This window comes from Lepidochelys olivacea (assembly GCF_965140295.1).
Source record: "Lepidochelys olivacea isolate rLepOli2 genome assembly, chromosome: 10".
In the NCBI taxonomy this organism is placed as follows: Eukaryota; Metazoa; Chordata; order Testudines; family Cheloniidae; genus Lepidochelys; species Lepidochelys olivacea.
The window spans coordinates 44820410-44831418 of record NC_140420.1 but is presented as its reverse complement, the minus strand read 5'-3'; the positions used below and the strand labels follow the sequence as shown (position 1 = coordinate 44831418).

Below are 11009 nucleotides of genomic sequence, written 5' to 3'. Positions count from 1 at the left end.
CACACTAGATGGTCATAACGGTACCTTCTGGCTTTGGACCCCATGAATTAGCCAGGTTACTAGTCACACCTGAGATTACTAGAGACATTATAGATACTGTGTCCTTTTTGCTATTGATACGATTTGTTTCCACGCTGCACGTCTCTTGGGCAATGGATCTAGTCAGTTTCCCGTGTCAGATCTCAGGTGCTCCTATTTTGCATTTTTAGCATGTCTCCTACCCAAGAAGCTAAGAACTTTGTGGTGACTCAGAGCACACCTCTCTGAGGACATCATCTTCACACGCCCACCTCAGGCACAGGGGAGGCCCACATTTCAGAAGTGACCCGACTGAAGACTTCTGTTTTTACTTCTTGACTGTCTAGAGCAGAAATACAACAACCAGCCAGAGAACCCAGGGCAGCTCATTTCCCCTGCTCCTCTCCAGCCCTGAGGACCCCTCTGTAGCCCTGCCACCATGGACACGGTCTGTCTAGCTGGGGCTATTGGAAGGGGACAGAGTGTGCAGTGACTGGCCATGGAAGGTGGTTTATTTGGAGTGGAAAGTAGTGCTCACATACTGGGACTCACCAGCTTATTTCAGAGAAATTGACAGCACACACAATGAGCTGAATCTGGGACTTTTCAAACCCCATACAGCCACGGATGTGCTGGTACAGCCCAGGCCAGGAAACATCTCGATAAGGAGGCTGCAAGACAGATTTAGTACGGAGGGCATCAGGGACAACTCCCAGCAGAACCTCTCCAATTCACAGTAACCCCAGCGACCGCACTTCTGCATTCTGAAAACAAGGGTGTAACTGAACAAATCATCATAGAAGGCACTGTGTTCAGGTAGTCACCCCTCCCCTGGGCTTTCCCCTGCTTCGCTGCAAGCTCTTCTGAGACTCACAGAAGGTAAAGAGCCCCCATGCTGCAGTGTCAGGGCTCAGAGCACACACTACCTGGTGTCCCTAGTTTGCTAATCCACCTTGGTTGACTGGAACTGGGGACAGAGCACTACTTAATGCATGCAGGGTGCTACATCTACACCTGCCCCAGAGTGTAGGAAAGGTGTGTGTAGAGCACCCCCTCCGCAATGGTGGGTAGGTCAATCAGAAAGTCCTAAGCATGTCAGCACCAGCACAAGGCATGTCTGGACCTCCTGTGAGCACACTGATGCCTCCCATCCAGTAATGCATCACACAGCACATGCCTCAGCATGGATGGCACTGCATGAGGCAGTACTTGCAGCTCATGTGCTGGGGAGACCGCTGACCTAGAGGAGACAAAGCCCATGGAACCAGAGAGCAACACCAGGACCTAAGGCGCCAGTGTGGTATTTGGGGGGGGGGGGGGGGCTGCAACTCTCACCTCCACCCTGGTGAAACACGGTAAGGGAGAGCTGGCAAGCTCACAGTCTCACCAGCTGGGCAGGAATTAGGGCTTGTCCACACAGGACAGTCTTTACCAGTTACTGGTATGATTAAACCAGTGTATTTAACCAACCTAGACATACCAGGGTAACTCTCTGGTGCTGGAATATGAGTGTGTCCATGTGGGGGTTACACGGGGAGAACTAGCAGTTTACATACACTGTCACTTACACCAATATTACCTTCCCTGTGCAAAGAGCCCTCAGGCCACTCCTCAGCACCTTCATCCTGGTGAGTAACACAGCATTCAGGACCAACTGCTGTCCTTCAGAAGGGTCCAGCAGCCACTCCCCAGGGGGACAGGGCATAGCTACCGTCCTCCCAGGAGATCAGAACTACTCTGCTAGGCCCGGAGGACAATGCACTGTGTTTATTGCCCTCTGGTGGCTAGATACTGCATTCACAAACACAGCGACTATGGGTGCTCTGCAGAGGAAGATCATCCCCATACTCCAAAACAGTAGTGAAAGCCCCCACCCCTAGTCACTGTTCATGGGCCTCTTGCTCCTGTGACACTCCCTCCCGCAGTAAGGGCCAGTCAAGCCCCCCCACCCCGCCGACACCCCAGCACTAGTGGAGAGAGGGCACAGGTTTGGTTTCCCACGTTTATTGGAAAAGTGACAGCACAGCAATGGATTCAGATAGCTCCTCTTGGTGTTTTGAAGTTCATTCCCACAGTGGGCTGCGTGACCTGCAGATTGGACAGACTGCCAAAGTCCTGGAAGACATATAGAACAGACCAGGTCACACTCAGCATGCCAGCCTGCCCCTTCCTCTTTGCTGGGAGAGGTCCCAGATCAAAGCAAAGCAGGCTCTGCCTCGCCTCTCCCTGCCAACACACAAACGCATCTACCCCGAATCCCAGTGAGAACAGAGGGTGAGTCCTTCAGCCTGTCCACAGACAGGAGACAGTGCTGCAGGGACAGGGAGGGGGAAGTGTGTCACACAACACAGCAGTGAGCCCCAATGGGCTTGCAAATTTGACACATGGAGGGTGGGGACACTTAGGGACCAGCCTGACTGAGCATTTACTGGACTGGGGTGGGAGATGCACCCAATCGTGAAAGTTACACAGTTAACATGCTGGCAGCTGGGCTGGAAACCGGACATCACAGGCTTACCCAGCGTTGAGTTACTTCTGTAGTGGTTGTGTTCTAATCAGGGGCAGGAGGCCTTGAGCACAGCTCTGGTATCAGAGCACATGTCCCAGTGGGGAAGGGGAGACGCAAAACAAAAACAGGCTTCTAGGCCCTTGTACAGCTAAGAGCAACTCCGAGTGCAAAGGAGCATTGCATGCAGGAGAGCTTGGGGAAAAACCACACCAGACACTGAGTCCTAGAGGCTGATACAGAAGAGACTGGGGGTGGGTGGGGAGGGAAGAGAACGCGTGTATCCATCACCACTAGTGAGGTCCACGGCGAAGTCCTCTCCAGGTACCCTGCCCCTCCCCCTTTCATGCTGCTGGTGCTAGGATTTCTAGCAGGGTTGTGGCCCTTGATCATGCTCAGGAGCTCTGGCTCTTTCATATTTCAATTCAGAAGCCCCAGCCTTACCCCAGTAATACTAATATTTCACATCCACCGGTCCCAGAGCTTGGACAGAGGTGGGTGAACACCGTTACCCACTTTATAGAGAGAGAGACACACACACACAGAGGTTGTCAGGTGCTGACTGCGGGTTTCTGGGTTCCTGAGATGTAAGCGAAGAACTGCCTAGCTGTATTGCAGTTGAAAGCCATGCTAGCAGGGTCAGCATAGTATTGCTGGCAGGCTTCTAGCATCTTTTCCAGCCACTGCTGGGGTTTTTTTTTCCTGGCCAATTCATAATAATCACACTACAGAGGCCAGTCAGTCTATGGCCCAGCTCTCACAGAGTAACAGTGCTTGAAATCTGCTCATAACAAAGTCCTCCAAACAGCTGTTGCTAGGAGGCTCTCCCTGGTGCCTGGACAAGGCCTTCAGTCTGCACCGAGCTATGATGGCTAAGAGTGAAGGCACAAGCCAATCTCTCTGAAGAGCTCACACTCACCAGCAGCTTCAGCATTTCCTTAGTATCTGGGTCAACTTCAATGATCTCCTGGTCAAGGGCAGAGACCTGCAGAGGAAAAGGAACACGGATGCACTTTGTTAAACATCACTCACACACACAGAGCTCTGGGAGTCCAGCGTTACTCAGACCCCACTCAGAGATGGTCAGAAGCTGGAGTGGGTGCCTACAGACAAAGCTTGCGAGTCCCCAACCAGTCCAGGGAGTCCAAGCTCCAGTACAGTCCAAGCTCACATAGCGCCGACCCCTTGAGTCCAGTTGCTAAACTCACATCACCAAATGGGAATGAAGGGTTTGAGAAGCCCTGAGCTAAGACAAATGCTTCTCATTCACAAACAGCTGCAGGGACAAAGCCTCCACCACAGTTCATTGCCCTCACCTTCCACTCGCCCCATAAATACTGTGGGGAGAGCTGCGAAGTGCACCAAGAATCCTGCCATACAATGCTGCAAGGGAGCAGAGCAGGAGCTCTCAGCAGGGACAGTCTCTTCTGCCTTCAGCTGTCTTCCCTAAAGCATATGGGACCGTCGCAACTCCAGCTGTGCCTAGGATACTGCCCTCACAATTGGTTAAACTTACTGTTTTAGTTCAGAAAGACAGCACCCACTTTAGTCACGTTTCTCAATTGTTACCAGAATTTCATGATACTGTTGAGCAGTCTCATTTAAAGTACTCCTCTGAGCTGAGAGAGACAAGTGCCATGCTTCATTACCACCCTTGTGACAGCACCACAAACTCAGACAATGATGAGCCCAGGCTATATTTCAACCACCGCCACCAGGCTATGCTCTGCCCTTCACAGTTTGCCATTTGAAGCCAATGGGACTGACGTGCCTAAGTCACTGGAGGGTGTGATTTTTTCCAAAAGCCCCCAGGTGCCTAGACGTGAATGAGCTCAGTAGCCAAGCTTTTGGACTGCGTGCATAACAGGTATTGGGAAGCTTTTCACTGTATCAACAGGCTAAATAACTTCTCACTGTTAACACTGAAGTGAGTCTGTTTTGAAGTGACAACAGGGTGAATCCCTCTAACTGCCCTGTTCAGTCCACACCCCCTGAAGCTCTGATACTGGCCACTGCTGGGTACTGGAGGAAGTTACGTTCTTACATAAGAGAAATGTTAAATAAAAATACAGTTTCAGCCCCCAGTGCTGCAGACACTTATGTACATGTTTGACCTTCCATGAATGGTCCCACTGAGGTTAGTGAGTTAAATTACAGACCAAGGCTTTCATTTTCAATATTTTGGTTTTTTGCCTGTGGCAGTTTTGGAAAATCCCAGTAAGTTACCCCACCAGTAGTGTCACTTCAAAAGACCACCACAGCATGGACGTTTTATAACTAAACGCATTTTAAATTAAACTGGCAATAAATAGTAGAAATTTCCAAGTCTGAACCGGATTTAACTCTCTCCCTCCAGAGCTCACCCACCTTGGATCCGTTGCAAACATCGTTTACACTACAAGCTTTACATGTCCTGTTGTAACTGTTTGATCTTGCCCTTATGGCACGATCACAACATATATGAACCCTGATCATCTCCAAGTTCTAACAGCACCCCTACGGCCTAAGGAAGCAGGAGACATAGTACAGTGAGCCAAGACGACTCTCTTTTGCTCCAGAGTTCAAGCATTTATCACTGACTATCCAAAACCCCTAATGCAGGAGTCAGCCAACGATTTGCCATGAGTTCCTGTACATGCTTCTTATTTAAGGGCTCTCGGTAAATAGCTATTTTTCATCTGCCATGAAATGACACTTGCAGGCATTTGTCTGATAAATGGAGCAAGAGATCTGCCTAGTTTTACTGTAGCTTTTGCAAGAGGTTCTGCCAGAAGCCTATTTTAGAGTTTCACAGTGACTCACAATCACTCTCTCTTGCCTGCAACATGAGTACAAAGGAGTTATATCCCCGCTCAGTGACACTATGGGAAGACAGCTACATCAGGGCTCTCCTCGTTCAGCTGATACCAGCAAGTCCTGCCCTTGAAGCGCAGATACAGGTCAATAGCTGCATTATTCTAGCAGTCGGACATTTTGTGCACAGAGAATCAAAGGAAGGTGGGGGCGTGATCTCTCCCTCATCTACCTACTGCAGGGTACGTACACCTTCCTCTGGGGCTGGCCACTGCCAGAGACAGGGCACTGGGAGAGATGGAGCTGGGGTTCAGCATGGCTATCCCTATGTTCCTAGCATGCCAAATTCTCAGAGCTGGCTAGAACTTTTGTGAGAGGGCAGACACCTCACAGGTAGACATGAGGGGGACGGGATTGACAGTGACAGCAGGGGACTGGATTCAGTGACCCTGAGGCCCCTTCCAGTCCTATGATTGGGACACATGGGTGGTAGCTATGAGGGAGCCAGCCTAACACACACTATCAGGAGGGAGGCAAGAGCAGACACAGTCCTCCTGCATTTACATCGGGTGCTACCCAGCCAGCACATCATGGACTGGATATAAGCAGTGATTCCCCACTTCCAGGGAAAGATGAGATCTGCAAGCCAGGTATCAAGAAGGGAATAACCCCAGCCCACTCCGTGACATCAAAGCTCCCATTTCACTCACTGGCGGCACACTTGTTTTTCATAAGACTTCTAGTGACAACTGAACTCTACACTCAGAATCTGCCACAGAACCAAACCTGTGGTCACAATGGAGTGCCAACCTTTGGGTGAACTGCACACTGAAGACAGGGCCTGAAGCTGGCTTGTTGCTGTTTGTCACTTCATAGTCCATGGTGCTGCAAAAATAATTTTGCTGGAAGCCAATTTGAGGTCACCTACCACACCCACCACATTGGACTGGAGATGAGGGTAAGAGGTAGTGTCTGAAAGTTACAGGGTTTGGTAGGGATAGGAACGAGCCCCCCAAACACGGGAAAAAACTTTCACAAGCTCCTCTCCCTGCACTATCAATGACCAGGTCACAGGCAAGACCAGAGTCACTTTCGAATGCAGGTTCAGAATGAGAGCCCTTTAAACCCAGCTGGGGAGCGGAAGGGGGTGGGGGAGATGCCAGTTAGGCCATCAGATTTCTGGGTGAACTGAACTGAAGCAATGACAAGTGAGCGACAACTTTCTCTTCCGCTGCCCGTCCAAGTGTGAGTTCAGGAAAGCCCAGTCCCATTCTGGACCCTCCACAGATAAGCGCTGATAAGCACAGATAAGGTTGTAGTTCTCTTGAATTTCAATGAGATTCAAAACATACATCGCAGCTTTCACACCACTTTACACCAAGGGAGTTATTTCTCCACATTTCACAGATCCGAAAATGGAGGCAGAGATTATTTGCTCCACAACACAAATCAGCAGTACAGCTGAGATTAGAGAGCAGGAGCTCCTGGCTCCCTATGTCCCTGGGGATTTTTCACGACAAGTCATCAGTCTGTCACCCTGGATTCTTCTCATAAATCCCAGCTCTGTGCAGCTAACTCAGGCTATCTGGTCATGGTCCCATTTCTCAGGAAAGGAGAGATCTCATGGTTGCTGGTGTGATAAGTAGAATGGAAGCCCCTTTGATAGCCATGCAGAAGCTGGATACCAGCATGGCAGGATGAGCCACTCTGCTTGGCAAGAGAGGCCTGAGGTGCACCCAAGTGTGGCCAGAAATCTTACCTCAGGGACATAGTTATCCCTCCTCTCTCTCTCCTCTTCCTGCAGTTTGATGGAGATACCTCTGACAGGCCCCCTCTGAATACGCTTCATCAGATGGGTGACATACCTGCAGGGAGAATCCAGAAACTAGTCAATTGGCACCCCATTTTCTTATATATCTCACACTGACAACAGCTTTAACCCACCCAGAGGAAGCCCTAGCTTTACATCTCTGCTCTCCGTAATATTGGAAGAGGTGGGTCACTAGAGACCTTGTATCTGTCTCATAGTTAAACGCCCACAGCTGCTCAAATCTACCCAGCCATTTCACAGCCAGAGACCATATTAACCTTGCAGCAGAAGGCCTTCCTGTCCTGCCTCCTGGGAGAGGAAGGGAGCAAGGAGACCAGCAGCAATGTCTGAAAGTTACAGGGTTTGGTAGGAATGAGGATGAGCCCTCCAAACACAGGAAAAGCTTTCACAAGTTCCTCTCCCTGCACTATCAATGACCAGGTCACAGACAAGACCAGAGTCACTTTCGAATGGAGGTTTCAAAGCAAGTAAGCCAAACACACAATTTCTCCTAGTTCAGTGACTGAAGCCTTGGGAGGCTGGTTATAAACAACCCAACTTAGACACCAGGGTATTTCCTTCAAGCTCTAATTCAGTGCAGCTGCAAATGCACACACGAGGCTGGCAGAGGCAAGTCAAACAGCAACAGGCCTCAGGACCCACCTGATTTCAGTATACCTCTCTTCCAGGGGTACGCAAGAGGATAACTTGACACTTCTGACTTTGCCTGCTGGAGAACTGCAGCTCTGTTAATCAGCAAGCCTCTCTCTACCTCCCCCCATAAAAAGTCAGGTGGCACAGGGATACTGAGCCTGCAGCAATGCAAGTGGCGAACGCTTAAAAACTCACCCACTCCCATACTGGATTTGCCCCAAGGAAAACAAATACAACAAGCTCTGACCAAAAAGGCAGTGAAACAGAGTTCATAAGAGATTAAAATGTGGAAGTACATCTTAGCACTTCCAGAACACCAAGTAATTCAGGCCCAGATCCCCTGAGGTATTTAGGCTGTTTAAATCAATGAGAGTTAGGCACCTAAATACCTCTGAGGATCTAGGCCTCAGTGTCTAGGGAAGTCTGACCAGCTAACCTGACAGTTGCCTGCTAGAGGAGTCCAGGAAAAACAATGGACAAGCGGAGAAAGAGATTTCCATGCAACTCTGCGTATGTGTTAGCTGAGATACACAGAGCTTGAGCCAAGACTTGTTAAAATCTTTTAAAACAAAACAGTAATGAAACAGCTACGCTAAAAGGAAATGACACTCAGTGCTACTAGAGTAGAGAAATAAAGAGATTTTAGTCTATCAGAAAAAGAGTTTGAACATAAGGAAGATTCTATGAGCACACTTCCATTAAGCAGGGATTGAGTTGTAATTAGTAAGTATAGGTAAGAATCAATTTCTCCTGACACCCAAAAGCCAACGGAAAAATTATCCAGAAGTTAAATGTTTTTAAGATGCTGGGTAAGGACTAAAGAGCATGTGTTACTTAATCTACCATATAGATTAAGTAAGGCAGTACTCCATGCTTAAACATTCTAGAGATTTTATTTCTAAAGATATGATTGATCTAGTGATATTACAAACAATTTTCAGATCCCTGCCAGTGTAAAAATTTAAGTTGACTTAACCAGGTGGACATTACCCTTCAAAATTCACAAAAATCTACAAAAACCAACGAGGAGTCCAGTGGCACCTTAACAGATTAGCACATGATATTTATGCCTGTATCTGTAATTTTCACTCCATGCATCTGAAAAAGTGGGTTTTGCACCCACCAAAGCTTATACGCAAATAAATCGGTTAGTCTTTAAGGGCTGCCACCGGACTCCTCGTTGTTTTTGTGGATACAGACTAACACGGCTACCCCTCTGATATATTAAAAATCAATGCCTTCCTAGCTCACTAGGGATGTTTCAGCACTCCATAAGCCTTAATCCACGGCTCCACTGTCAGAGCAAGATGCATTTACTGAGGTTATCGAAACGTACTTAGATTAATACCTTTGTAACAGAATGAGTTTCTTCTCACCACCCCAGAGCTAGGATGTGTAAAACTAAACCCTCATATAAGAGTACAGTAAATCCCAGGGCTGCCTTACCCAGCTATCTTGTTGCGCAGTTTCTTGCTAGGGATGATGGCAATCTCTTCACACACCCGTTTGTTCGTGTGGAAGTCATTCCCTAGCCGGGTATAGTACTTTTCAATGATGACCCGGGCCGCCTTTTTCACGGTCTTTGTTCGCACACGTCCCTAGAAGATTTGAAGAACAAGTCACCACAGTGTGAAATAGCAAAATCTACCCATCTATTTCTGCTTCCAGCTCAAAGTGTTCCTGGTGAGCTCCTAAAGAGCCACTAAGGTGGCATTAATCCTGTACCCTGTAACGGGGGGCAACTTTCCTTCAGAAAACTAAATCCATAAGCCTGACACATGGAGTTCATTACATCCAAGTCTGTAGACAGGAGGCTAACATGACCCTTAGCCTGGCCTAATACGCAGAAAACTGCAGTGATGTGTCTAACTACCCAGAAGACAAGGAACCCCAGGCCTCAGAAGCGGTGGCTTCTCTACTCACCCTCAAGCCCAACCTTCTTGTGCAGGCAGTAATGCTGAGGGGTATTTTTAGAGGCCCTGCCCCCATACCCATACTCTGCATGGGTAAAACTGCCTCATTACGGGGAGCCAATGCTTCTCCGTAAACTACTGCTCGCAGGGTCCCAGCCCGCAGTGAGACCCAGGGAGGCAGACAGGCCTACACCAGGGATCCTCACACCGCAGCGGGCCTGCTCTGGGCGCCAACTCCGCGCAGCGCCCCGAGATACCACGGCTCGCTCCTCCCCCCAACCCCTCCGACGGGACCCCAGCAGGGCCCGGCCCCAACATGGGCGAGCGCGGATCCCGCACCCCTGCAGCCGGGCTGGGTGAGCCCAAAGCCCCGGGCCGCCCCGGGATCGCCGAGCCCAGGCACCGCCTGCCCCCCTCACAGCTCCCCGGGCCTGGCCCGTAGCGGCCCCGTGCGGCTCCCCAGCCGGCCCGCCCGAGGTTCCCCGCCCTGCCCCACGGGCCTCGCCCCGTCCCCCGGCGGCGGCGGCAGCAGCCCCCAGCGCGGCCCCAGCCCCGGCAGCCCCAGCAGCCCCGGCCCGGGGCAGATGGCGCCGGATTAAGGAGCGAGAACGAACCAGGCCCGGTACCCACCATATTGGCAGCGGCCGGTGAAGAGGGCAAAGGATGCCGGGAAAAGAGCTATAACGCGGGCGCGGCTAGAAGGGCGCTGTGAGTCCGGGGAGAGCGCGGGCCGGCTGCCCACAGCGCCACCCGGCGGCTAGGTGGATGCACAGCAGGGACTGTGAGCAGGCCACGGCGCCACCGCGTGGCCAGATGGCGGAAGTGTCGCCGCCCTAAGCCCAGAAGTAACGCCTGGGGGTGCTGCAGGCAGAGTTAGGGGCTCTGCCCAGCTGTGAACAGCGACCCCCAGCGCCAGGTGAGCTGGGGACAGGTTTGTAACCATAGTAACTGTCCCCCAGGGAGGGCTGGCAGAGCTGTCCTGCCCCTGCAGCTGGATTATGGCTTGGCGGCACAGTAGCACCAGCATGCTCGCCCCATGGAAAAGCCAGCGCCCCCCACTCCAGTACCCGTGTTGTGATCGGAGTTTGTCTTTAAGAACCAGCCCTGGAGCCTCAGCATTCACTTTAGCCCATTACTGTGCACATGGGTGCAGAGAACAGCTAGAGAACAGGGCCCCTAGTGGGTCAGATGCCTGTGAAAAGCCCCCTGGTCATTACTCCCTACCAGCAGGAGTTGCTGGGGCCTGGCTCAGGTGGTGTGTGGCTGTCAGGAAAACATTCCTAGACATTGCCCCTGCAGACACCACTTTTTGGTC

At 50.8% G+C, this 11009-nt stretch overlaps 1 protein-coding gene across 1 annotated transcript; it reads right to left on the bottom strand.

The window, feature by feature from the left end:
• Positions 1-2006: 2006 nt before the first annotated feature.
• Positions 2007-10431, bottom strand: RPS17 (ribosomal protein S17). The gene is made up of 5 exons (XM_084641834.1): positions 10325-10431; positions 9228-9379; positions 7077-7182; positions 3444-3509; positions 2007-2133 (listed from the first exon to the last, which is right to left on the bottom strand). The coding sequence occupies exons 1-5, from the start codon at positions 10325-10327 to the stop codon at positions 2053-2055; spliced, it is 408 nt and encodes a 135-aa protein (XP_084497960.1). The 5' UTR covers positions 10328-10431; the 3' UTR covers positions 2007-2052.
• Positions 10432-11009: the final 578 nt, after the last annotated feature.

Excerpts from the sequence above, each read along its gene's own strand:
- RPS17 (XM_084641834.1), bottom strand. Across the intron at positions 3,510-7,076 it reads GGGATAACTATGTCCCTGAG|GTCTCTGCCCTTGACCAGGA; the intron begins GTAAGATTTCTG and ends TTTCCTCTGCAG. Across the intron at positions 2,134-3,443 it reads AGGAAATGCTGAAGCTGCTG|GACTTTGGCAGTCTGTCCAA; the intron begins GTGAGTGTGAGC and ends TATGTCTTCCAG.